A 26,897-nucleotide genomic window follows, 5' to 3' on the forward strand; every position below is an offset into this window, starting at 1 on the left:
CGGGACGTGGTGAGACAGAGGGAGGGGTGGCTCAGGGAGCAGGGTCTAATATGCCAGCGATGACTCTGCCTTTCTCAGTAACGAGAATGTCTGAAGACGAATGGTGACGCTTCAAGCTCAGTGCCCTCTGGTTTCAGGAACAACAGTCATTTCTCAGAAACCTCAGTGGCAAAGCCATTCCTTCCAAAAAGCATAAGTGCTTCAGTTTGGAAAAATGATTTAAGTTCACTTTCGCTGGGAAGGACAAAGAAGCAACCAAAGGTGTTAAAGAGACAAATGAAAACACAACCAAAAATCTGGCTCAGGGATTAAAAGCACTGGTTTTTTAGACTGTGGACAAGTGTCTGTTCAACAGTTATCCAACCTGACAGGAAATAGATGTTTTTATGTGTCCTTGATCCAATTAACAGTTATCTAGTGTCAAGCTTCTCCTTATAAACGTCATTTAATGCCAGCAAGTCTGAGAAGATGGCATTACCAGCCTCCTTTTTCAGATGAAGAAACAGGAAGAGAGTGAATGACTGGCTGGGATTTATCCTAGGTTTCCTGAACTCCAAGCATGGTGCTGTCTCCACTAGACCAAGCTGCCCTGTCCCTGGACTTGAGGAAAACCTGCATATGAGCTAAAGGTCAAGACAGTGAAGGCTCATCTTAAGAGTAAATACTCAGAGCTCTATCACAAGGCTTCCAGTAACCACAAGAAAGGCTTCCAAGCCAGGTCCAGAATTCATGGTCATTCTTCTAACCCAGATCACTTCAAAAAATGCCACGACAGGGGATACAAACTTTTTACATGCTTTATTGACTTAGAGGCCAAAAAAGGCAGCATTTGGTCACTTAAGAAAGGCACCTCATTGAAAACAGTACATCACAGTGCTGTCGAGTGATCCCAGTCACAGAGTTTGAAAAGGGAAAGGACAATCTTTGGATGATATGGCTTAGAGCACTTGCTTATTTATTAAAAAGGGTTCCTTCACACACCACGGATGGAAGAAGGGAAGAGTGTAGAAATGTGACATGTGCCAGGTGGCTGCTGAGAGTTGACCCATGAGAGCAGGTAGACTGGTAAATCAGTGGCAAGTCAGGGGAAGAGAGTGAGAAGAGCATGCCCTCCTCTCCCCATGACTCCAGTAAACTTGATTTGCTGAGCCACCACCCCTATGAATGCACCTGTATCTCTTTCAAATGTGGAGATGATCTTTGGATCTCATGGTGTGGGGATTCAGGTTCAGTAGTCTAAGTCTCCCTATTCCAAGCTATAGGACAGACAGCACAACAGTTCAATCTCCTGCATTCCTGGGCTGGCAACCCATGAGGCTCTGAGATAAAAGCTGAGGTCTCAGGGCATTGGCTTTAAAAATATTGTCACCAATACAGAGTAAATCAAAACCTGATTCCATAGAAATTATAATACTGTATTTCTCTATTTCTACCTGCACCCTTCAATCAGTGTTTTTTAAAAATTAATTTTCTCCTTTATTTATACCTTTAAAAACTCTCACCTATGTGAAAAAGAAACCACCTCATTATAGTAATACTGCTGCTCTTACAAAGACTCCTCTTGAGCCCCTGACCACCCCTCCCTCTCCATCCTTACCCTGACCAACCCTTCCCTCTGCCCAGCACCTAAGAGCAGGGATCACGCCGCGGGGTGATGAGCAGCGATGCAGTCTCGCCTGGCCTTCTGTTACTAGGCTGCAATAGAGAGGAAACAAGAGAGAACAAAATGGGTTTTTAAAAACCAAATAAATTCAGAGAAGGCTGGCATGCATGCCCCAGCAACCAAATGCATTAAACACTGGACATTTCTCTGCCAGGTGAAAGCACTCATGCCTGCTGAGGTTAAGAATCTGGAGCTAAATGAAGCAAAAATCTAATACTAACCACCCCGAGAAGGGCACATGCATCCAGTGATCTTTTAGTTCTTGCTGGCAGCCCATCACACACACACACGTGTGTGCACACGCATATGCGAATGTATGTGGGTGGATGACAAATATTTGAGCAAGAATTATGCACATTCAATTAACACGCAGGGTCCTCAACCTTGAGGCCAAGTGCCTGTAGCTGACTCCTGTCAAAGGGAGTCAACTCCGAGATTCATGAGGCCACCCTCACCCAGAGAAGGATATCCTTCTCAGTTCTCTGCAGGCATAGCTGATAGTTTTGGTTTCACTCCTCTGTCCTGCCTATTCCCAGAAGTCATGTGCTTCCCAGAAACACGCACTACCAGACTAGATTTCCGTTGAGAATGGGCAGAGTCAGTTTACAGCCAGAGAAACAAGGCAGAGCAGAGCCAACAGACACTCACTTGGGGCACAGAAAGAGGAAAGCAAGGCCACGTACCCATGCCCAGCTCACGTGGACAGGAGTAAGCCCTCTGGTGGCCCCACCGACAGCAGGAGAGCTCATGTCAGACGAGGACTGGGCACTTTAGAATCCATTCCACTGAGTCAGCAGGTTATGCTGAGGCAGGCAGCATTATTTCCTGGACCTGCCAATGACTTTCTAATGGTTTTTCCAGGGCTGCTATTTTTTTTGGTCCCTCACAGCAATCTATTAACTCATCTGTCTGCCACAAATCAAAGCCAGAGACAAAAGGGCACAACATGGACCCTACAACATAACCAAACCAAATCTGTGGCCGTTGAGTCGATTCCAACTCATGGCAACCCCATAGGACAGACTAGAACTGCCCCATAGAATTTCCAAGGAGCGCCTGGTGGATTCAAACTGCTGACCTTTTGGTTAGCAACTGTGGCACTTAACTACTATGCCACCAGGGTTTCCATCACAGACCCTAGAAAATGCTTAATGGTTGGGGAGCTGAGGTTAGGAATAAAAGCCAATTACTGTCACAGGTGAGTTCTTTTCAGGGGCTGTCTATGGCCATTTCCATCATGAAGTAAGAGGTGAATGATTATATCTGGAAGGGAAAGGGGTTGGGTTTAAAAGAAACAATACTAACTTGGGTTTCACATCCTAGAGAGAGACTGGGATTGACCAAATCCTGATCAAAATGAATTCAAGAATAAGTTACTTTTAAATCACTGCTTTGTTCCGGTTTGGAAACAGAGGCAAACCTAAAAATTAAAACAAACAAACCCACTCTGGCTACTCTTTGGGGAAATGGATTTGGCTGTTCTCAGATGCCCAGCCTGGATGTTCAGATGATTATGTGAATTCAAAAGAACTTTTCACCTGGTTTAACTCTTTGGCAACAATTCAGTTTTCAAACACTGGTCCCAGATGATCCCTACTATACAGCACCGTGACAAAGATCACAAAAATATTCCAATTTGGCCTGGCTCTCTCTATGGTGATACCTTTCCCAGTGATTCCTGGAATGTGTGATTAAGTGCCTTTTTTCTTCCATTTAGGGAAAAAAAAAATTAATGATCCCTGTCTACACACTGACTCATGTGGCTTTTCACTGTGGGCTAGAAAACAAGTGGAATTCCCTGCTAACAAACTGCTATCAGGACCTCTGACTCTGCAGGACTTCATGTGATTCTGGGCTTTTCCTTGTCAGCTGCTGGAGATGGAATAAATACCATGAGGTTTTGGATTTGTAGTGCCTGGCAGATACCTGGGTTAGTTTATTTTGGTCACACAATGAAACCAAGAGTGTGGCGTAAGAAGTAAACTGCTGGTAAAGCAACCTAGCCTGTAACTCAGAAAGTAGGAGAGTATACACATAATTATACTGACACACGTACACACACAGATGAGATGAGAGCTGCACACATACCAAAGATACATCGAGCAAGTACTTCTTTAATCGATACATCAAACGATACTCTTGCTGGCCTAAGCTTTCCTCTGCCTCTCCTGTCATTCCTACCCCTCCTCAACAGGGACAGAAAAAAGAAAGAAATTTCTTTTGGGACCCAATTTTAGATAAACATAACAAAGTCTTTACATGTGGCTTTGGAGAAGGCTGCTAGGATGCTTGTAAACACGATGTCAGGGGTCTGGGAGGCATCGATGGCACAGTGGATGCCCCGTTTCCGGTAGTAGTCCACCAGTGGGGTGGTCTGAGTATGGTAGGCCTCCAGGCGGATTTTCAAGGCCTTCTCATTATCATCTGATCGGCGAATCAAAGGTTCCCCAGTGATCTGAGAAGAGGAAAGGAAATGAAAGACAGGACTGTTACCAAGGTTTCCTATCTGATGCCAGATGCAGATTTGAGAAGGGATCATTCTGTCCAGGATGTTGTCTGATTTCAAAGTCCACCAGAGGAAAGACAGACAATCCAGACTTGCTCCAACAAGGAACTCTGCCACTCCCAGAAGCAGGCCAGCTGGTCCAGAGAAGTGAGAGAGTGTGTCAGAAATAGCAACCATGAGGAAAGGGCCTGTTGAGAGAAAGACGGACAATGTCTTTCTCTAGCAGCTTTGTACTCAGGCAGTTTAGCTTCCGTGATGAACATGTATAGAGTAAGAAGCAAGGAAGACAGAGGCCCCTGTCAGGAGAATATATTGACAACAGAGATGCTTTAGCAACTATAATCTCCTTAAGGATGTAGTGTATTTACTAGAGTGTTATTCCATCAACAGTCTAAAAGTGCCAAGTGAAGTGAGAAAGAACTCTGTGAATGGTAGAATTACCAACTTTTTGAGACGTGAATAAGCTGAGATGATGGCTTTGGAACTTGTATTTACAGAACTAGGATAACCTGATGAGCTCTATCTGGTGACAAAGATAAATTTGGGAAATTCCTACTGTTGCCTGCATGCTCTAAAACAGATCACGTGGACTATTTATGGTAAATGTTACAGCGAACATGTAAAATCTGTATAAGACCTTCCCCCTTGACTGAAGACTGTCGTAAGAACTTGACACCATTGATCTGGCCGCGAGGTTCTGAACCTGGAGAAGACAGCACAGTAGTCACTAGAGAAAGGACACTCTTCGGGGACTGGTCAGCAGACTTCTCTTTAACACTATTCCCCCTGCTGCCCCACTGCCTCCTACCTCCAGCTCTAATTCTGGGCTTCTAAGCAGCCTTCTGGCTCGTTGACCACTTAGGTCACCATGATGCCAGAAAGGGGTTGCTCTGGACAGATGAGGGGTACAATCTGGGTCCTGGGGAGGTAGCTGCTGCAGGGTCAGGCAATAAACCACCTGAGGAGACACTGTATAGATCAGCCATCTGACTTACCTGGTAGTGATATTTCTCATTGTTAAGTTAGAATTGCTGGTGGAAATAAACGGAAGATGGAAAGAAGAAAGAAAGAAGAAGAAACAGCAAAGGAAGAAGTGGGGGAGCAAAGAAAAGAAAATTTCCTGTTCTGAGTTCACGTACATCATCTTTCATGGGCTCCTTTGGGGGGCTGAACTCCTCGTGGTAGGAACGGCCACTCGTGGGGTGAATCAGCCTGAAAGACAACAAACGAATATGAGCCAGGTTGCCTGAAGGTACAGCTCCAGGGTTGCTAGGGTGACAAGTAGAGACAGAGAAACTGGATCTAAGGACTTTCGCCCAACAGAGAACCCAGCTGAAGGCATCTCTTGCTTAGGAAAATAACTGGGCTTCCAGGACAACTATGCCAGCGTGAGTATGTTTTCTAATATGACCAAACACTATGGTGAGTATCTGGCTCAAGAGGCCATTTGCTGGCATAACTACCTAATTCAGGATTTTAGAGAAGGAGCTCTGGTGCTGTTCTCACACAGTTCATTCAGCAAACATTTAACTAAGTGCCTAGTTGGATTCAGCCTTAAGCTGAATCCAGGGGCTACAAAGAACAAATCAAAATCCTTGCGTACAAGTAGTGCTTAACGTAGTGAGAGAGAAAGACATGTGAATTAATCTCATAAATGTGGTAATCCTCTACTAGAGATTTGTATAAACCGCTATGGGTGATAGAAATTAACCCTATATTCTAACCTAGTTTGGTTACAAAACCAGAAAGATGTCACAGGAAAGATGTCCCATGGATGTAAACACCACCTGCCAATGTAACACACCTTTGAGGTCACATGGCACTGGGTTTGTGGTTAAAGGACAGACTATTATAGGGCAATATTAAACAAGTCATGGAATAAAGAGTCTAAGAACAAGGATTTATTTGGCACTTAATGTGTAGCTGGTCACAGGCATGTCCAATACTGTTTGCTCTGCAGCCAGGGCTTGCTTGAGTTTATGCAGTTTCCCAATTCTGAGCCAACCAAGTGTTTGCTTATTTAACTACTTTCCTTGTGAAAGTCTGTTAGACCAGAGTTTCTCGACATTTTTCACATTGTGGCACACACGAAAATAACATTTGTGCAGAACTTGGGGGTAAACGTAAGAGGCTACTTGCTTCTCCCGGGGGAGCTACCACCACCTCAGGCCCTGCCCTGCTGCTCTGACGGCTGAGGGAATCAATATCTCGGCATATCAGTTGGGAAATTCTGTATTAAGACTATTGAAGCCACACTTGTATAAAAAAGGACACTGTTTTTTAACCACAGCACATTTTTGGGGGGCCAGGTGGTCCATTTATGGTATAGGTGGGAGTAGGATGTTAGGAGGAAAGGTCAGGGCAGAGAAAATAAACTATGCTGAGGAGTGGGTCTGTGACTGCAATCATTCCCTGTATGGCTGGGCCCTCTTTTATTTGAGTCCTTGGAGGGGTTCCTCTGGTGCAGAGCTGATGGCATCCATTGGGAGGCCCAGGGAGAGGAAGAACATAGGCTGTTAGCCTCAGCTGCAGCCTTCTCTTTGGGAAGGGGTGGGGGCATGAGACTTGGACCATGATATCTGTTTCCTTTCTGCAGAGCATGGGGTACATACACCCAGATTGCAACAAATACGACGCTCTTCTTTTTACATCTTTATACCTCCCACTCATTCCAGATCCCCTCAACTCTCCAGTTACACAAAACACGCTGCTCTTTCCCCATGCACAAAGATCATTTTAAGGGGAATGCAAGGCTCATTTCCTAGAAGGGACATGAAAGAAAGAAAGCCAAATTTCCAAGTTCTCGACTGGAACTGGTCTCAAGTACCAACCAAAACAGTGCCACAAGCCACTGAGCCTGGCCTGGAGGAGGTGACGGGGTGCAGGGATCAGGTCTGGGATGCTACATCCAGTGACCTTGAGTTTGACACTTTAGACACTAGGATAATAGTTACCACAGCCAACACTGAATAGATGAAAAAAATAAACCACCAGCCATACATATCCAAGAAATAAAATAATATCTCATAAAATTATTAGAAATGAGGCCAGAGGTAATTCACAAGATTGTTATAGTGGGGTTTTTATCACCTCATGCTTAAGACAAGATCCATATTTTTTTTGTATTGTACTTTAGATGAAGGTTTACAGAACAAACCAGCTTCTCATTAAACAGTTAGTACACATATTGCTTTATGACATTGGTTAACAACCCCATGACATGTCGACACTCTTCCTTCTCAACCTTGGGTTCCCCATTACCAACTCTCCTGTCCCCTCCTGCCTTCTAGTCTTTGCCCCTGGGCTGGTGTGCCCCTTTAGTCTTGTTTTGTTTTATGGGCCAGACAAGATCCATATTAAACCAACTAGCTCCTGCCTCTTTTTTCTTCCAACAGTGAAGTGGACTAAATGCCAGAAAGCAGCCTTTTGGTGCTAGCTGGGCAACTGATCCACTCCATGAACTGTGAAAAACACCTTCAGCTGTCTGGTTTGCCTGGTGTCTTCCTCTGTGGGGGAGGGGTTCAGACTAAACCACCTACTTCCAAACTGAGGGACCTGAGTCTTCTCACTTCGACCCTCTACAGCAATCCTGCAGCTTTGTTCTTTAGAATCGCTCTGTTCCCTACAATTCAACCCCAGTTCGAGGCCTTTATAACTTCACATGTGGGTCATGATCAGGGTTCTAGATGGAGTCCTCGTCTGTTTCTCCCCTCCCCCACTTTAACCTGCATGCCGGGACCACCAAGCTAATATTCTCAGAATGGTGCTTTTGCCACAATACCCAATGGCCTCAGAACCAACTGTGCCTCCTGACTCTTTGTCAAGTCTAACTCTTCAGCTTGGCAGACCTTCCCCAGTCAAGCTGCCATCCTACTTTTCCAACAGCACTCATTCTACCAGCCCTCTAGCCCACTCCTCCAACTGTGGGTAGCGTATCTGCCACCTTCCCCAGGTAAAACTGTTCCCCTCCTTCCATTCCTGCCTTTACTTCCTTTTGGGAAAGCCTCAATGAAATTCACCCCATCCAGGAAGGTAGCTTTGACATTACACCTTTCCCAGTCAGCCTTCCCTCCCTTCCCCTAGGCTCCCTTCTTGGACTTCCTGCTGTACCAAATACCCCAGCTCAGGTTTGTAGACTCTCAAGAGGTCAGATATGGGTCTTATAATGTTCTTCTGTATGCCCTCCCAGTTCCCTGCTTCTGGGGCCTAGCACTGTGCTGTGCACAATGCAGGCACTCAGGAATCAAAGGCTGCTAACATTTCCCCTTCCCTAGGCTTTGCACCTCAGAGACCCCAGCCCTGGTGATGTCCTTACCATCAACCCTATTTCTTCTTGGCCTAGATCAACTTTGCTTGTCTATTCTGTGCCCAGTGGGGATGCAAACAAGTAAAAGACAAGGTCCCTGCATTGAAGGAGTCTACAAAACAGCTGGAAACATGATGCCTAGACATTTGAAAAGAAATTAATATAAGGTGGATCCCCCTGTATCTTGTATAGCCTTCCAGGTAACATCTCTAGCAGTGGCTCTGCTGTCTGTTTACATGTCTGCCTCTCATCCTCAAAGTATAGACTACAGACACATGGGCAAACACTGACCTTCATTAGGAAATCAAAGTAATAAAATTTGAAATCAGAAAATATTTCCCCTCTAATTAAATTCAAAAGCTTACATGCACTATGACAATCGCGCATCAATTTAACAGTGAACTACTGAAAGAAACACAAATGTACAACGATAGGGGAATACTTAAGTAAATGATGGTTCATTTACTGTGGAACATCATGCAGTAATTAAAAATAATGGTCATGGATGTCTGGTTCAAGAGGGTGGGGTCTCTACCTTCCTGAGACTATTAAAATGACAAAGAAATAAAGAAGTTATTGCCCACAATAAAGAATGGGAGGGTACAATAAAGAATGGGAGTGCCCACTGGTAGTTGAGAGCCTCCAACACATTTCTGGAAGGCACAGAGCAGACTGGAAAAAAAAGGATTAGCAAAATAGGACACAGGAAACTGTAGCCTAAAGTAGTAATGGTCTTTCCGAATGAACAAACGTGTTCAAAAGCAGAAGCAAAAGCATTTCTGTGTTCAGTGTTGACTACTAAAGAGAAACAAACACTTTAAAGCAAATGACACAAGAAAATAATAGAGGTCTTGGCTAGGGTGGCTGGACTATGAGCAATTTTTTCCTCCATTTTCTAAGCTTTGTATACATGGTTATTTTTATAATTATTAAAAAATCTACAGCAAGATAAAGCAACTCCAACTGAAATCAGATCCAAAAGGCACTACAATAGAGATACACATGTAAGGAAATTAACATCTCTTAAGCACCCACTATAAGCAAGGCTCTGAACCACACATTTTATGTTATCTGACGTGCACAGCAGTCCCTCAAAGCAGGTACGATTGACCCCACTTTACAGAGGAAGAAACAGTCTTAGAGAGGTTAAGAAAACTGTGTAGGGTCACAGAGTTACAAGGTGACAGGGCTGAGATGCTGTCTGACTTCAAATCTCTTGCTCTTCTTTCCACATCCCCATCCTATGTCACCAGTTCAGCAGATATCACTGAATAAAACCAGTCCATGTTGAAACGGCACTAAACTTTATGGCTGGGATTGAGCAACAGCAATTCCCACAGTTTGACAAAGTCTGAGGAAGCATGAGAAGAAGGAATCTTCCTATCAGGAGTTCAGGAGACAAATACCTTCCTGTGATTCTCCGGATGAGCAGAGAGTCTTGGATACTGAATTCAATCACAGAATCAAGCTTCTCTTTCCTCTTCTCCATGAGGTCATCGAGCTGTAAAAGAACGTGTGGCCCACCTAAGCTATCAGAAATTAATCAAACCCATCTCCCTCAAAGGAATTAAGACATAAAAGGCCAGAGTTCTTTTTCATGCAATGGTGATAGTAAAGCTAGGCCACTTACCATTTCTGCCTGCCTCACAGTCCGAGGGAAGCCATCTAAAAGAAAGCCATTCTTGCATGAAGGAGTCTCCAAATTCTTCTCAATGAGCTCCACCACCATTTCATCACTCACCTAGAAGTCAAGAACCAAAGGGCCTTGGGTTCAAATCCATTAACCAGATGACATTAGCACAACTCCAGAGTCAAAAGTTTCCATCCGCATAACCTGATTACTAAGCAGCACGTCTTCCTGATCTCAAAGAAGTAACCCATAAGTAAATAACAGTGCAAATGTGGAGTGGCCCCATTTGGGAGATCAAGATTCGTAATTATTTCTGTGGTTGCCAAAGACACATTCTCGTCCCTTGAAATTCTCCTGTGTCCCAATAACCTGAGTGAGAGAAGATCCCACTGCCTATCACCCCATGAGGACAGCACCATACATGTCTTAGGTCTTAAAGGTCTCTCCTGCCACTAAAGTCAGTGTCCTAACCATCACATACAGCTTATCAGTGATCAGCTGTCCTCAAGGCACAAGAAAGTTAGGGTACGTGGCTGAGAGGTCACCTGAGGAGGGCTCCAGGAGAGAATGGGGGTTGATCAAGATGCAAAAAGGAACCAGCCTTCACTGTTTCACAGTTTTGCTTAAGCTAACAGTAACGTGACTGAGGTATGTGTTTGATCATATACCTGGACAACCTTGGACACGTGGCAACAGAGAAGTTCACTGAATTGGCAAGATCGAGTCAAAACCAAGATATCGAGGAGCCAGCCCAACACACCCCTAAACTCCTAAAAAAATCTCAGTAAGGACCCTTTCCAGCTTTCAAAAACTGGTTATTTTCCTGGGCTTCATTCAAAGAAAAGCTCCTTGCCAGCATTAAAGTAAAGGCCGCCCAACTTGGCAGTTAATGTTCTTATCTCCCAGGACCAGCTGTGAACTTCGGGACAAAGTACAAGTGAAGGCTGGAGATAAGCAATCTCATTGCCACATTCAAGTTTTTTTTTTAGTACAGGATATTCTGCCAAGACCCAAAGTCCAAAATATCTGGCTTTCTGGCTTCATTCAAGGCCTCGATAATACCAAGGGAAAGCTAGGAACAAGGGGGCAAGCAGGTGAGCAGGGGGCATGCAGTGTGATTAATTACGTTCATGTGTGGCCCCTAGCGATGGTCCTGTAACTCCTACCCAGGTGATTGTGTGATAGGGTAGCTGTAGCCTACCAAGGGGATTGGTCCGTTTTGCCTTAAAAGAGAGCCAATTCCAGAGCAGAGCAGAGGAGCCCACCACCACCAAGAAGAGACCAGCGAGAGAGACCCAGCAGCAGGAGGTGGCGTGGTGGGCTTCCCAGCCCATGATGAGAGAAAGATAAGTGCCTTTGGGCAGAGACTGAGGACCAGGGAGAGGTGTGCGTGCGAGCACAGCTGGGGAGAGGCTATTGTGCTGGAAGAACTCTATCCTGAGTGTTCTTGAGTCTGAATTGTAACTGTTACTTCCCTAATAAACCCCACAATTGTGAGTATGGTCAGTGAGTTCTGTGTGACCACTGCAATGAATTATCGAACCCAGTAGAGAAAGCTGTGGGAGGGGCGGTTGGTGTCAGAATTGGTAGAGATGGCGGACAGAAGGAGGTGTATCTGACCTTCACCTCATAGAAGTCAGCCTTGTGCTGCTGATCTTGGTTCTCCTTCCCTCTTGTGGGGTTGGAGGAGGTCAGACACCTACCCCGTGTGGTTTCTACAGGGCACCATCCCCTGAGGGCATAGTGGTTAAGAGCTCGGCTGCTAACAAAAAGGTTGGCAGTTAGAATCCACCAGCGGCTCCTTGGAAACCCTATGGGGCAGTTCTACTCTGTCCTATAGGGTTGCTACGAGTCCACATCGACTAGATGGCAACTTTTTTTTTTTTTGTATTCTACAGAATCTCAAAACCTAATAGGAGGTAACCTGGGGATAAAGGCAAAGTCCAGCACCTTTCCCAGCCAACATTCTAAGATATGTAAAGACCAGAGGACTAAGCACAAAATGACTTCTGAAGGCAATTCCCAAAGGCTGAGTCCCAGGATAACTCAGTTACAACTAAGCTCTAGTACTAATCAAGATTTACTGAATAATAGATTTTACTTGCTCAATCAAACCAACTGTCCTAAAACTAAGAGGAAATGTTATTATATCCCGCAAACAGAAGGGAGGACATTCATCATGACTGTCAACTGATTCCACTTTAAAGAGACAAAGACCACAGGGCCACAAAAGTAGGTTAAAAAACACTTCTGAGGCTTCATGAGTTCTCTCTTGAATATATATCCCTGGCTTCTGGCTTCTGGCCTTAAGGATGGCAGCTTCATTTTTGGCCCTAAATATTAGGTATATTACAAATACACCAGCACAAAGGAACCTTGAGAATAATGAATAAAATAAGTAAAAATAAATAAGTGGTATTAATTTAGAACAAATGAAATAAGCTGCTATCCTAAAAGTGTGCATAATCTGCCAGTTTGTTAAATATCCTATAGCCCAGGGCTGTCCAAAATAACTTTCTGGCTAGCGAATACTTGAAATGTGGCTAGTGCGACTTAGGAACTTAATTTTAATTTAAATTAATATAACTAGTGTCTTAGTTATCTAGTGCTGCTACAACAAAAATATCGTCATCGGTGGCTTTAACAACAGAAATTCATTTTCTCACACTTTAGAAGGCTAGAAGTCCAAATTCAGGGTGCTGGCTCTAGGGGAAGGCTTTCTCTCTTGGTCAGCTCTTGGGGAAGGTCCTTGTCTCTTCAGCTTGGTTCCTGGTTCCTTGGAGATCTCCATGTGGTTTGGCACTAATCTTCCTCCATCTCTGCTTGCTCCCTTAGTTGTCTAACCTCTTTTATATCTCAAAAGAGATTGACTCAAGGCACACCCTACACTAATCCTGTCTCATTAACATAACAAAGATAGCCTATTCTCAAAACGGGATAACCACAGGTATACCCAAAAACCAAACTGACTCATGACGACCCTATAAAAAGGGCAGAGCAAATAACCCCAGAAGCTGGACTATATGAAGAAAGGGGTATCAGGATTGGAGGAAGACTCACTGACAACCTGTGTTATGCAGATTGTTTGCTGAAAGAGGACTTGAATTACTGACGAAGATCAAAGACCAGTGCCTTCAATATGGATTACAACTCAACATAAAGAAAACAAAAATCCTCACAAATGGACCAATAAGCAACATCACAATAAATGGAGAAAAGAATGAAATTGTCAAGGATTTCATCTTACTTGGTTCCACAATCAATACCCATGGAAGCAGCAGTCAAGAAATCAAAAGATGCATTGCATTGAGCAAATGTGCTGCAAAAGACCTCTTCAAAGTGTTTGAAAGCAGAGATGTCACTTTGAAGACTAAGATGTGCCTGACCCAAGCCATGGTGTTTTCAATTGCCTCATAGGCATGTGAAAGATGGAACATGAATAAGGAAGACTGAAGAACTGATGCTCTTGAATTGTGGTGTTGGCAAAGAATATCGAATATACCATGGAATGCCAAAAGAACAAACAAATCAGTCTTGAAAGAAGTACAACCAGAATGCTCCTTAGAAGCAAGGATGGTGAGACTATATCTCACATACTTTGGACATGTTATCAGGAGGGATTAGCAAATGGAGAAGGACATCATGCTTGGTAAAGTAGAGGGCCAGTGAAAAAGAGGAAGACCCTCGTGATGGTTAAGGTTGTGTGCCAACTAGGCTGGGGCATGATTCTCAGTGGTGCGATAGTCGTGTGACGGTGTGATCACTTCCATGATGAAATTTGCTGTGAGTAGCCAATCAGTTCAAAGGGAGTTCCCTTGGGTGTGTGGCCTGCATTGAATAAGTGCATATTCTGGTAAGGCTTGTGGGCTTTTGCTTGTTCTGGATCCTGCAGCTGGCTCCTGTTGATCTGACCTCTGGTTCTTGGGACTTGAGCTAGCAGCTTATCCGTGGTCTTGAATGCTAATCTTTGGGATTCGTTGATCTTCACAGCCTGTGAGCAACAGCCCTGCTCCCCAACCTACCAGTCCTGGGTTTGCCAGCCACTGTGGCTATGTGCATCAGGAGAAGCCTCTATCCTGACTCACAGACTTGGGACATTCCAGCCTCTAAAACTGCATGAGTCATTTCCTTGATATAAATCTCTCTCTCTCTCTCTATTTATACACTTTACCGGTTTTGTTTCTCTAGAGTACCCAGCCTAAGACAACCCGCAAAGAGATGAATTGATACAGTGGCTACAACGATGGGCTCAAACATAACAACAACTGTGAAGATGGCGCAGAACCAGGCAGTGTTTCATTCTGTTGTACACAGGGCTGCTATGAGTTGGAATTGACTCAATGGTACCTAACAACAACAAAAGGACAGAGTAGAACTGCCCAATAGGGTTTCCAAGGAGCATCCAGTGGATTCAAACTGCTGACCTTTTGGTTAGCAGCTGAGCTCTTAACCACTGTGCCACCAGGGCTCCACCACAGGCATAGAGGTTAAGATTTACAACACATACTTTGGGGGAACACAATTAATCCATAACAACTAACTATACGTGGCTGGTGACTATCATATTAGATAGTGCAGATGTACACTCTGAGGAATATCTATACTCACTGGTACCACCAAACCTACCAGTTTCCCAGCATCCATTGTTGCTTTTAACTTTTTTCCTAGCTCTGTGCCAGAAGCCACCATGGCCCTCAGCATGTCCCCAGTAGCCAAATGGCAGACACAGAAGTTTTCGGCCAGTTTGGGTGCCTGTAGAGAGAAAGACAAAAACCAAGATACAGTTAACACCGCAGGTCCTGAAACCATACTGCCTGGGTGTGAAACTGGTTCTGCCACTTACAGGTTGTGTGAACTCAGGCAAATGCCTAGAGTATATCCTTGCCTATAATACAGGGATATTACTTTACAGTATGTTCTAACGTACAATGATTATAGGGTTGTGGGAAGAGTTACATGAAGTAATACGTGTAAAGCATTTAAAATAGTGCACGTAGCACATGGGAAGCCTTGAAAAATGTTAGCTGTTATTACTACTTCCACTAGACACACCAGTGACCCATAAGCCTCAGTTTTCCACGATGAATGTGAAGAATAAAAACAAGAGCACCAACACTGCCGATGAACACTGTGAAGTTTAAAAGTGATAATGTATATAAAGACCTTGAAACATTGTCCAGCTGAATGGATATTTGCTGAAGGAACGGATGGGTGACAGTCACGTACTGTAAGTAGCCCCTGGGGCTGGGACACAGCTGAGGGCAGAGTGAAGAACATGGGTTTGCCTACAGGCAGACTCAGTTCTTCTCTTCCTCTGTCACTAGGTAGCTGCATTATCTTAGCCAAATCACTTAACCTCTCAGAGGCTCAGTTTCTTAATCTGTTTAAAATAAAGGCAAAAAAAGTTCCCTATGAGGAGTACTTGGCAAATACCAAAAAACCAAACCCATTGCCATTGAGTTTACTCTGATGCACAGCAACTCTATAGGACAGAGTAGAACTGCCCCATGTAGTTTCCAAGGAGCACCTGGTGGGATCTGAACTGCCAACCTTTTGGTTAGCAGCTGTAGCACTTAACCTCTATGCCACCAGGGTTTCCACTTGGCAAATAGTAAGCTCTTAAATATTAGTTTTAGGAGGCAGTATAGCCTTTTGGTTAAGAGTCAAATTGCCTGGGTTTCAGACTCCAGGCAACCAATCACCAGATATTGTGACTTGAGAAAAGTTACTTCGCCTTTCTAAGCTTCAAATTTCCTCTGAGTAAAATGGAGATGGTAACAGGACCTACATTACTGGTACTGTTATCCTTACTGATGGTAAGATTATATAGAATTTGTGGTACAGGGTTTGGCACACAGTAAATTCTCAGTGTTAGCTGTTACTGTAACCCCTGCCCTAATTCCATATTCATTCATACAGAAAGAAAACATTTACTGAATGCCTCTTCCAAGAACCACGCTAGAAGCCAGGGAAAGAAGATGAATATGAGACACATACCCTGTCCTTAAGAGCTCACAGTTTGATGGACTATGGATCAGAATGCAGAATTAGAATAGGAAGATACTCAGGACAGTTCAACATTGGTTTTGTAGTGACAAAATAGAATGCAAAATTCATGGGGAACAGAACCAGTTCAAGAAGCAAAACACTTACCTTTCTGGTTCAAACTGTTTTATAAAATAAGTAAGTTTGGACCCTTGTTCGAACCAATTCATTGGATGTTTTGGTTGTTGCATGCCGTCATGTCGATTCTGACTCACAGCAACTCACTGTGACAGAGGAGAAATGCCCTATATGGTTTCCTAGGCTGTAACCGTTACAGGAGCAGACTGCCAGGTCTTTCCTCCTGCTGAGTGGCTGGTGAGTTTGTACCGCCTTCCTTCTGCTTACTGGCCAGCTTAGCGCTTAACCATTAAACCACTAGGCACAAAAAAAAAGGTTAAGTAGGTAGGGCTCAACGCAGCAAATTCTGGTTTGTGATTCATGGACTGATTCAGTTCAATCAAAGAAATGACATCATAGAAAAATGAAACCCAAATAAGAGGTTAAAACCGTACTTTGGAAGGCCAACAAAGGTCAGAATCCTCCAGCAATGGAAAACCTTCTGGTCCTCCAGGCTAGCGCTGCAACCACATTTCTAGGGAACAGAACAGTGCTTTCTGCCAGTCTTTCCCCTTGGCTGTTGAAATCAGCTTAGGCGAACGATTTGGAGGTCAGGCTTGCTTAAGGAGAAAGGCTGACCAAAAACACCTCAGAAAAGAGCTGTCAGCACAGAACCTACTGTTCTATATTTATCACCTCCAAACTGCAGAACTCATGTGATGTTCCAGGTGACTGAAGTCTACAGCTGTATGGAAGAATACACACCAATAAAAGACATGGAAAGATGAAAGACTAACTCCTTCATTCCCTGCTGGCTTCCTGAAGGTCAATGTGGTAGGCTGCAAAGAGCATGGACTTTGGAGTCAGAGAGATCTGTGCTTGAAGCCTGGCTGAAGCACTCAGTGGTGTGTGACCTTGGGCTAGTTACTTCTCAGAGTTTTAGCTTCCTCACCTGTCAAGTGGGGATGATGTCCACTTCACAGGGTTGTTGTGATGATTAGATAAAAGTACCAAACACATCAGGCACACAGTAAGCATTCAATAAATAAAAGACCCTCCTTCATGGTTTTTCTTCTTTGTATTACTTTTATTTGCAAACTGCAGAAAAAGCCTGATAAAATAACTATTATAATTTCCTCACACTTCAAGTTTATGATTTAGAGCACTATTTCTCCAACTCTAACGTGCACACAAATCACCTAAAAATGCAGATTCTGATTCCATAGTTCTGGGGTGGGGCCTGAGCATCTGTGTGTCTAACGGCCTTCCAGGAGATGCTTTAATGAACCACATTTGAGATGGGATCTAGAACTCAGGCAATCACTCATCTGCTGTTGAGGCCCTGAGTCACCTGTGGCTCACAAACCATGGACTGTTGCTGAGCCCAGGAATCCGGCTCATCATCACTAAGAGATCCAATGGGGAGTGGGGAGTTTTGGGGGGAGTGGGTGGAAATGGCAAAACCACTAGAGGAGCAACATGGTCGGTTTAGTGGTTCTCAAATGTCAGTGTATTACCACAACCATCTGGGGCACTTGCTAAAAATACACATGCCAGGTCCACTATTTAGTTTATGACTGAGTGGTTCTCAGGCTGTCCTGGGACTCAGATGCACATGGTTTGAGAAGCCCTGGGTAATCGCATGAAATTGGGTGCTCCAGTGGTACACACCTGGGTTGGAAACCAGGCCGTACTGTTTACTCACTGTGTCACTCTGAACAAGTTACTCAGCCTTCCTAAGGCTTCAGTTTATTCATCCATAGAGTGTGGATAATAATGTCTACTTTCAGAGCTATTGTGGGGATTTAACAAGATTATACATGCAAAAGCATTCAGCATATTGGCTGCCATTTAGGAAATAAAGGGAAACTATCAGTCATTGAAGGAACCCTGTGGGTGCAGTTGTTAAAGCACTAGGCTGCTAACCAAAAGGTTGGTGGTTCAAACCCACCAGCTGCTCCATGGGAGAAGGATGTGGCAGTCTGTTTCTGTAAAGATTTACAGCCTTGGAAACCCTGTGAGACAGTTTTACTCTGGCCTATAGGGTTGCTATGAGTCAGAATCGACTCAAAGGCAGTGGAGTTTGGTTTTGGTTTCATCAGTCACTGAGGAGCCCTGGTGGTGCAGTGGTTAAGCACTCAGCTGCTAACCAAAAGGTTGGCGGTTTGAACTCACCATGTGCTCCACGGGAGAAAGATGTGGCAGTCTGCTTCTGTAAAGATTTACAGCCTTGGAAACCCTCTGGGGCAGCTCTACTCTGTCCTTTAGGGTTGCTATCAGTTGGAATGGACTTGATCGCAGTGGGTATCAGTCACTGAGATTTAAATTAACCCCAAACACACCTGCTTTCTCACCTTGCCATTATCTTTTTGCCTCCAGTCTTTCCCACTCCCATTTCCAATGCTTCTGCACACACAGTTGGAATCGTCTCCTAAAATACTGTTATATATGCCCCCCTGCACCTGGTTACCACTCACATTCAGAAGCCTTCAACATCTCTCCAGTGCAAGAGAGGAAAAGTCCAAATTGCTTACCTTGGCACTCAGGGCCCTCCACAATCTACTTCCTATACATCTCAACCTCTGGATTTATTTTTACTGGTCCCTGGGAGGTACAAACGGTTAATGCACTCAGCTCCTAACCAAAAGGTTGGAGGTCCAAACCCACCTAGAGACACCGTGGAAGAAAGCCTGGCAATCTACCTTCAAAAAATCAGCCATTAAAAACTCACAGTTCTGCAAACACACACACACACATATGGTTGCCATGAGTCTGAAATCAACTTCATGGCAACTGGTTACCGGTAGTTCCCTATACATACACCCTGCACTACTGCAGACAAGCTGCTCTATGTTTGCTTCCCAAATATGTAACGTTAGTACCTCTCCAAAGACCCTAGCTCAAGCTCCTCTCTACGCAGGAATGCCCTCTCCCTTCTCCAACTGATCTAAGGATTACTCTTCCCTATGGTCAAATTTTGAGCACATCTCTCTCACCAAGAAACCTCCCCAACTATACCTTCTTCCTCTGAGGAGGAATCATGTCAACATTAGCTAACTTTAACTGTTTGTGATGTGCCAAGCAATTTTCAATGCATTACTTACAGTATTTAGTATACATAATAAACCTATGAGATAGGAACTATTTTTATTCTTGTTTTATAGATGAAACTCAGAGGCTAAATTGCCCAAGCTTACACAGCTAGTAACAACAGAGCTGGGAACTGGCGGAAGAGTCAAGCCCTAGCACTTAACCACACTATATGGCATTAAAAACAAAAACCACCCACAGAGCCTTACTGGCTCTACTTTGGGGAGTGTGTGCTTCTGTATATCTGAAAGGGGGCACAAGGAGGACTCTGCTGTGCTGGTAATGTTGTTTGTTGATACGGGTGTAAGCTATGTGTGTTCTACATTGTGAAAACTCATCAAGTGGCTCACTTATGATATTTGCACCTTTCTCTCTATATCTTATACAATTAAGAAGTTTGTTTTTTTTTTTAATCACAGAAACCTGTATTTTAATTTCAGCTCTACCTCTTAGCATGTAACCTTAGGCCAGTGATTCTTTTGAGACTGTTTCCTTAGACATAAATCAGGGGTGCGTAGGAGGATGAACGGGAGACATTCAACAAATTATTGCTTTTGTTCTAACAGCTGCTGGAGAGTCAACTCTGACTCGTGGCGCCCCCATGTGTGTCAGAGTAGAACTGTGCTCCATAGGGTTTTCAATGCTGATCTTTCAGGAGCAGATCGCCAGGCCTTTCTTCTGAGGTGTCTCTGAGTAGGTATGAACTGCCAACCTTTTTGTTAGCAGCCAAACATTTAACCATTTGTGCCACCCAGGATTTCCATTTTTGTTCTAACCCTGAATATTCTGGCATTTGTCAGTCACTCATCTGACACATCCCACATGGCACCCTATACTAGTGTGTATTTTTTGCATGTATACTCATTTTTGCCTCTCCAACTAGATTAGAAAGCAACAATGTAAGATGGTAACTCTGCTCAGGAGTCAGACAGACGTGAGTTCAAACCCTGCCCTTGCTACTTACTGTATTTAAGTATACGGGCCTCAGTTTCTTGACTGGTAAAGGGTATAGATAACAAGACCTACCTCCTTGAGTTGCAGAAGGATTAAGCCAGATGATATGTATAAAACGCTTAGCTTGGGGTCTGTCGCATAACTGAGCAAAGGGTGACTATGTTATAACTATTATACCCTTCTGAGGTGAAGGGCTGCTCTCTGCACCTCCAGAACCAAACACATCCAACAAAACATGCAACGGCTGGAGAAAAATCCAACCTGGGGCAGAACACAGCAGCAGAAAGAGTAGGAGCTTTAGTCACTCAGATGCAAGATCAAATCCCCACTTTGTCAATTACTTGCTAGGTAACCTACGGGAAGTAACAAGCCCTCTGACCTTAGTTTCCCCAACTGTAAAAGGGGGAATAACAGTTTGGGCCTCAGAAAGTTGTTGCGAGCACCAGGGACAACTGACAGAGACGAGATGGAAGCTGACTGCCCAAGTGCACCTAGCCTTGAAAAATGGATGTAAGTGGACACGTGGAAGAAATTGTGACCAGGGGCTGGCAGGAAACATGTCTCTGGTTTTGGCCAAACTGTAGGAGCCTCCAATCCTAAAAGGCAGACAGGGAAATAAGGTTATTTAAAGAATATAACAAAAAGAAGTATTCTAGGTGTTTTAAAATATTATCATGCTGAAAGCAAAAGCAGGTATGTTTTCAAATGCTATTTTAGTTAAAAGTGAGAAGTTTGCATCAGATGGAGCCCAGATCAACTAGATGGTGCCCGATTACTACCACCGACTGCTCTGGAAGGGATCACAATAGAGGGTCCCAGACACAGTGGGAGAAAAATGTAGAACAAAACTCAAATTCACACACATACACACAAAAAAGACCAGGCTTGATGATCTGACAGCGACTGGAGAAACCCTGAAAATGTGGCCCCCGGACACCCTTTTAACTCAGTACGGAAGTCACTCCTGGGGTTCACCCTTTACCCAAAGATTAGACAGGTCTATCATTGTTGTTTCCCCCACATGTTTGTCAGTTTGTCATACTGTGGGGGCTTGTGTGTTGCTGTGATGCTGGAAGCTATGCCACCGGTATTCAAATACCAGCAGAGTCACCCATGGTGGACAGGTTTCAGCTGAGCATTCAGACAAAGACTAGGAAGAAGGACCTGGCAGTCTACTTCTGAAAAGAATTGGTCAATGAAAATCTGATGAATAGCAGTGGAACACTGATATAGTGTCTGAAGATGACCCCTGAGGCTGGAAGGCACTCAAAAGACTGGGGAAGAGCTACCTCCTCAAAGTGGAGTCAACTTTAATGATGAGGATGGAGCCCAGCTTTTCGTACCTTTATCTGCTTTGTGGCATGACTCAAAATGAGAAGAAACAGCTGTAAACATCCATTAATAATCAGAATGTGGAATGTATGAAGTATGAATCTAGGAAATCGTCAAATATGAAATGGATCACATAAAGACCGATATCCTAGGCGTTAGTGAGCTGAAACGGACATTGTTGCTGTTGTTGTTAGGTGCTGTCAAGTCGGTTCTGACTCATAGCGACCCTACCTACAACAGAATGAAACACTTGCTCAGTCCTGCACCATCCTCACAAACGTTGTTATGCTTGAGCTCACTGTTGCAGCCACAGTGTCAATTCATCTTGTTGAGGGTTTTCCCCTTTTTTGCTGACCCTCTACTTTATCAAGCATGATGTCCTTCTCCAGCAATTGAAACCTCCTGATAACATGTCCAAAGTATGCGAGACAAACTGTTAACCATCCTCACTTCTAAGGAGCATTCTGCTTGTATTTCTTCCAAGACCAATTTGTTCATTCTTCTGGCAGTTTATGGTATATTAAATATTCTGCACCAATACCACAATTCAAAGGCATCAGTTCTTCTTTGGTCCTCCTTATTCACTGTCCAGCTTTCACATGCACACGAGGCAACTGAAAACCCCATGACTTGGGTCAGACATGCCTTAGTCTTTAAGGTGACATCTTTGCCTTTTTAACACTTTAAAGAGGTCTTTTGCGGAAGATTTGCCCAATGCAATGCATCATTTGATTTCTTGACTGCTGTTTCCACGGGTCTATAGGGCCAACAATAACACACATGAGGAACGTGCTTCGTAGTTCAATTGTGTATATGAGACTAATGGGCACACCAACCCAAAAGCAAAGATGAGAAGGCAGGAAGGGACAGGAAAACTATATGAACGGAAACAGGGAACCTGGGGTGGAGAAGGGGAGATGTTGACACATCATTGGGTTGGCGATCAATGTTACAAAGCAATTTGTGTATTAACTATTTAATGAGAAGCTACTTCGCTATGTAAACTTTCACCTAAATCCTATTAAGAAAAAAATGGTGAGAAGTTTTAAAGGGAAACATGATTTTAGTCATGCAGGTATGAAAAAGTACTAGTGGGAAGCAAACAAACATTACTAAGCAGGCACTAGGCACCAACTCCAGGTTAGGGATTTTACATCAAAGATTGCAAACATCTGCTAATGGGGGCCAGGCAAGCAATGCCTAAGTCAAATGTGAAATGGGTCAAACTTAGCCACAGGCAGCAAAGGGGACAGGAGAGCACACAGACCATCTAAAATGACACTGCCGCTCGGGGGCAGGTGACTACTGCCATGTTGAAATGGAGGCTCAGCATTGCCAGATCTTCTGATGTCTCAAGAGAAACTGAAGCTCTGGATTTTTAAGGGAAATTTCACAATGGAAAACACTGTGTGGCCAACTTATTGTGAAAGCTGATGAGGGCAAGCCAAGCATTTATCCCGCCTTGTCTATATACACTCACTATACTGCTGGGTAACCAAATAGTAAATGAGCAGGTTTCTCTTCATAGAAGTATTTCAGCTAACAAATGGGGCTGGGGGGGGGGGGGGAATGATGTAATTATAACACCACCATTTTGCCACCCCTTAATTAACTAATGAACTAATGGACCTAGGCATGAACAGCAATAGCTATGAACACCACGGAGAGACAAGTGCTAATCCTAGTGCTTATCCTAACTGAGAGCACAGTACTACCTGTGAGCTAGTCTGGCCAAAAAATTAAACCTGAACCTGATTAAGTATGTGGACCAAATGAGCAATTTATAGGAAACAGAGATGACAGGGGAAAGTGTTACATACAGCAAGATGTCAATCAGAAATTCCCAGAACGAGGGATCCTTTCAGGAAAACAACTGGGTTTCTTCAAATATTCTTCAGACAAAGACACAAGGAAGGGGAGGGGAGAGGGAGATCTATAAGTCAAAAGAGGCTTAAGATAAAAAAAACAAAAAAACCTCACATTTGTGAAAAAACTGGAAATTTGAACATGACTACTATTGTTGCTGGTAGCTGCTGTCCAGTTAGCCCTGACTCATGGTGATCCCATGTACAATGGAAAGAAATGCTGTTCAGTCCTGCGCCATCTCCATGATCCACAGGGTTTTCACAGGCTGATTTCTGGAAGTAGATTGCCAGGCCTTTCTTCCTAGTCCATCTTAGCAAGGAAACTGTTGAAATCTGCTCAGCATCACAGCAACATAAAGGCCTCCATTGATAAAGGGTGGTAGCTGCAACTGAGGTGCTCTGGTCAGGAATCAAACCCAGGTCCCTTGCATGAAAGGTGAGAATTCTACCACTGAACCACCACTGCCCCATATGACTGCCATTTAAAACAATTAAATGTTTTAAGAGATTATAGTGCTTATGTTAAAAAAACAAATTATCTTTTAGAAATACGCACTGAAATATTTACAAATGAAATATTTATACCTGGGATCTGCTTTAAAATGGTCTGTGACCAGAGAATGGATGGGAAAAGAATGACCACCAGCTGATGGTTGCTGGGACTGGATAATGGGTACATGGGAGCTCATTATACCATGAGGGGGCTTGCGTCTAAAGGTTAAATGCTGCTGTAGGTTGCCACTTTGCAACCTCTGATTTATGAACATTTTTTCTTTTTAATTCCATAAAATCACAACTACCATTATTCCTATTGTTCCAACAGTGGAAAGGGAAGATTACAGAGGCTGACTGGCTTGCATAAATCTTACTTTTCCCTCAAGTCCCAGCTCTAGTCACATCTCTACTTCTACAACACCTTCTCTGATCAATTCCCACCATACACACACCCTTATAAACCAGTTCATAATTATAATTTTCTTCAAACTTCCTAAGTATGTCGCTCTTTGCACAGAAATACATGGGAGGGCAGGTGCTTTAAACATGTATATAACATAATCTTCCAATATCCCTGTGAACTTTTAGCCTATGTAGGTAAGGACTTTATCAGTCTTACTCATGTCTCTGTCTTCAACGTAGGTGTTCATGGGATGCTAAGTAAGGTAGCTATTATCCCCATTTTTCCGGTGCGAATGCTGAGGTCCAGAAGTCGTATAACTTGCCAGACTATAAAGCCGTCATATGCCCTTCTCTCAGCATTCAGATGGCCTGTCATCCATTTCACAATTACTGAAATTATTAACTTTAAAATGAGCTAAGGGGAAAAAAAGAATCAATGCATTTGAGCTACTCTGTTAATACTTGGTCACTCATAGCAAAAGTCTGGCAGTCTGGGATTAAACATCCCTAGGCTACAAGTTGGCTAGTAACTGAGAGTGGCAGCAACAGGAGAGCAGAGAGATGTCAACATCACAGAGGACAAGGGGGTCAGGTAACAGGTGAGCACCAAGGTAAATTCAGCCTTGGGTATGGAAAGAGAGGGAAAGTGGTCCTTCCTGACCTAGAGAACAGAGGCAAAAAGCAAAGTCACAACATCTCCTAGACCACTCTCCTCATCACCCACATTAATCTGTGTTATCTATCCATTTACTATACCCCAACAAGTGCCAAGTAATGGGCCAGGTGCCATGGGGTGGGAGAGGAAGGCATGAATGAATAAAAAGTCTGTTTGCCAAGACTGCAATCTTGTCAAGTTCTAGGAAGAGAAGAGTGGGCACAGAGAGGTCCCCAGATCCCCATTCACTTGGAGGTTCAGAGCTTTCAGAAATTCCCTCTTAGGAACCTAATAACAAGAGCCCGAAGCCCGGGGGGGAATGTCAAATTCCAGGCAAGAAGGGGACATCCATAATTCAACCTTTGGGGTTCCAATCCCAAATGAGATAATAAATTTCCAACGCTGATCTATGGCTACCTTATGCCCAGATCTGGAGGGGGCCCAGATACCAAGCGAGCCCCAACAACCTGCTAGGGCAGAAAGGACTTCAGACCTCATGGCTCCTAAAGTCCCAGACTCCATAAAGCAATTCCAATAAATTGGGCAAGCCTCCTAGCTTCTCTGGGTCTGTTTTCTTATATGTTTAAAAACAAACTTTCCAACTTCTCTCCTGTCTAAAACTATTTGAGTCATCCTGAGCTGCTCAGCTCCTCAAGCTATGGGCAGTGGTCTCAGATCTCAAACTCCAACCAGAGGTCCCACAAGCATTTCCAATCCTTAATCTGACACTACTCAAACGTTCGGACTCAGGGCCTACCCAGAACTCCCATGGATCCCGCAGCTATAAACCTGTTCTTCACACCACCCCCAGCTTTCGGACAAGCAGGGGCTTTCTTTTCCATCGCCCCAACTTAACCGCCTCGCTTCTCTCACCCTTACTCCTAATCAGCGAGCACGTGCCGGCTCCCAAGGTGCCCTCGGTGTGGCGTTGCCCCTCCACCTCCAGTCATCAATCATTATGAAAACCGTCGCCCTACTCCTAGTGCCGGGACCGGAGCCCTGGTTCTGGACAACCCACCCCCACCCGCGGGCAATCTGGGCCATAAGGTTCCCCGCCTCCACTCAGCCTGTCACCCAGATGGCCGGGACTCGCCTTACCCGCAAATCACTCAGTCTCTCTAGCCCCAAATCGGCCCTCAGGTCCCCAATAGGACACCTCGACCTTGGATCCCTCAGCAGTCCCAATCCTAACTCCGACGACCACAGTTTACGGTGTGGACCCTCGCCCATGCTGCTCACCAGAACCCGAGCCCCCAGCTACCCTCTCCCCCAGGCCTCAGCCTGCGGCCCCGCTCCCGGGCGGGAAGACGGCGGCCGAACCTCAGGCCGCCTTGACCTTGCTCCGCCGCCGGGCCCAGCCCTGCTGCTCACCTGAGTACCCTTGCCAGCCCCGGGCGGCCCCAGCAGCACGGCCCGGATGCCCTTAGGGCACTTCGGGGGCAGTTCGTCCGCTGAGACGTCGGGAGCCATGCCTGCGGAGACCTCTGACTACCACCGGCCCCTTGCCTCGCAGCCCCAGCGCTTCCAGGCCAGCGCGCCACGCACGCCACGCACGCCCCGCTCGCCACTCACACTGGCCCGTCTCCACGTCCGTCAGCCCTTTCTGCCCGCCCCCGAGCCTGACGGACACTTCAACTTACCAATCACACGACAATATTCTAGGAGCCTTCTTCTGATTGGGCCGAATTAATAAAGGGGTAAGGAAGAGGCGGTCTAGCATGGACTGAGGGGGGCGGAGTGCTCGTGGCACTCGCGACCTGTGTGTGGAAAAAAAAAAAAAAAATGTGTAGAGTAGGCGGGAAATCCTGAGGAAAGCCTAGGGGGCCTGGCTGGGAGTTCTGGTTTAGCTTGTCACAGTTTCTGAGACCAGCATCGGAGTCCAATGAAATTTTCCGTT

General features: G+C 44.7%; 1 protein-coding gene across 3 annotated transcripts; it reads right to left on the reverse strand.

The window, feature by feature from the left end:
* Window positions 1-779: 779 nt before the first annotated feature.
* Window positions 780-26,533, reverse strand: AK2 (adenylate kinase 2). 3 transcript variants are annotated; one of them, XM_010595180.3, is made up of 7 exons: window positions 26,372-26,529; window positions 14,732-14,857; window positions 10,106-10,216; window positions 9,882-9,976; window positions 5,309-5,381; window positions 3,923-4,118; window positions 780-1,695 (listed from the first exon to the last, which is right to left on the reverse strand). In XM_010595180.3, exons 1-7 carry the CDS (start codon window positions 26,468-26,470, stop codon window positions 1,691-1,693), a joined length of 705 nt encoding a protein of 234 aa, XP_010593482.1. In that variant the 5' UTR covers window positions 26,471-26,529; the 3' UTR covers window positions 780-1,690. The 3 variants fall into 3 exon arrangements, with proteins under 3 accessions (XP_010593482.1, XP_003415524.1, XP_023410263.1); XM_003415476.4 differs by lacking the exon at window positions 780-1,695 and having other exon boundaries at window positions 1,702-4,118; window positions 26,372-26,530; XM_023554495.2 differs by lacking the exons at window positions 780-1,695; window positions 9,882-9,976 and having other exon boundaries at window positions 4,075-4,118; window positions 26,372-26,533.
* Window positions 26,534-26,897: the final 364 nt, after the last annotated feature.

This window comes from Loxodonta africana, chromosome 3 (assembly GCF_030014295.1).
Source record: "Loxodonta africana isolate mLoxAfr1 chromosome 3, mLoxAfr1.hap2, whole genome shotgun sequence".
Classification (NCBI taxonomy): Eukaryota; Metazoa; Chordata; class Mammalia; order Proboscidea; family Elephantidae; genus Loxodonta; species Loxodonta africana.

Excerpts from the sequence above, each read along its gene's own strand:
- AK2 (XM_003415476.4), bottom strand. The coding sequence starts at position 26,470 with ATGGCTCCCGACGTCTCAGCGGACGAACTGCCCCCGAAGTGCCCTAAG. Across the intron at positions 14,858-26,371 it reads GGGCTGGCAAGGGTACTCAG|GCACCCAAACTGGCCGAAAA; the intron begins GTGAGCAGCAGG and ends TTCTCTCTACAG. Across the intron at positions 9,977-10,105 it reads CTGTGAGGCAGGCAGAAATG|CTCGATGACCTCATGGAGAA; the intron begins GTAAGTGGCCTA and ends GTTCTTTTACAG.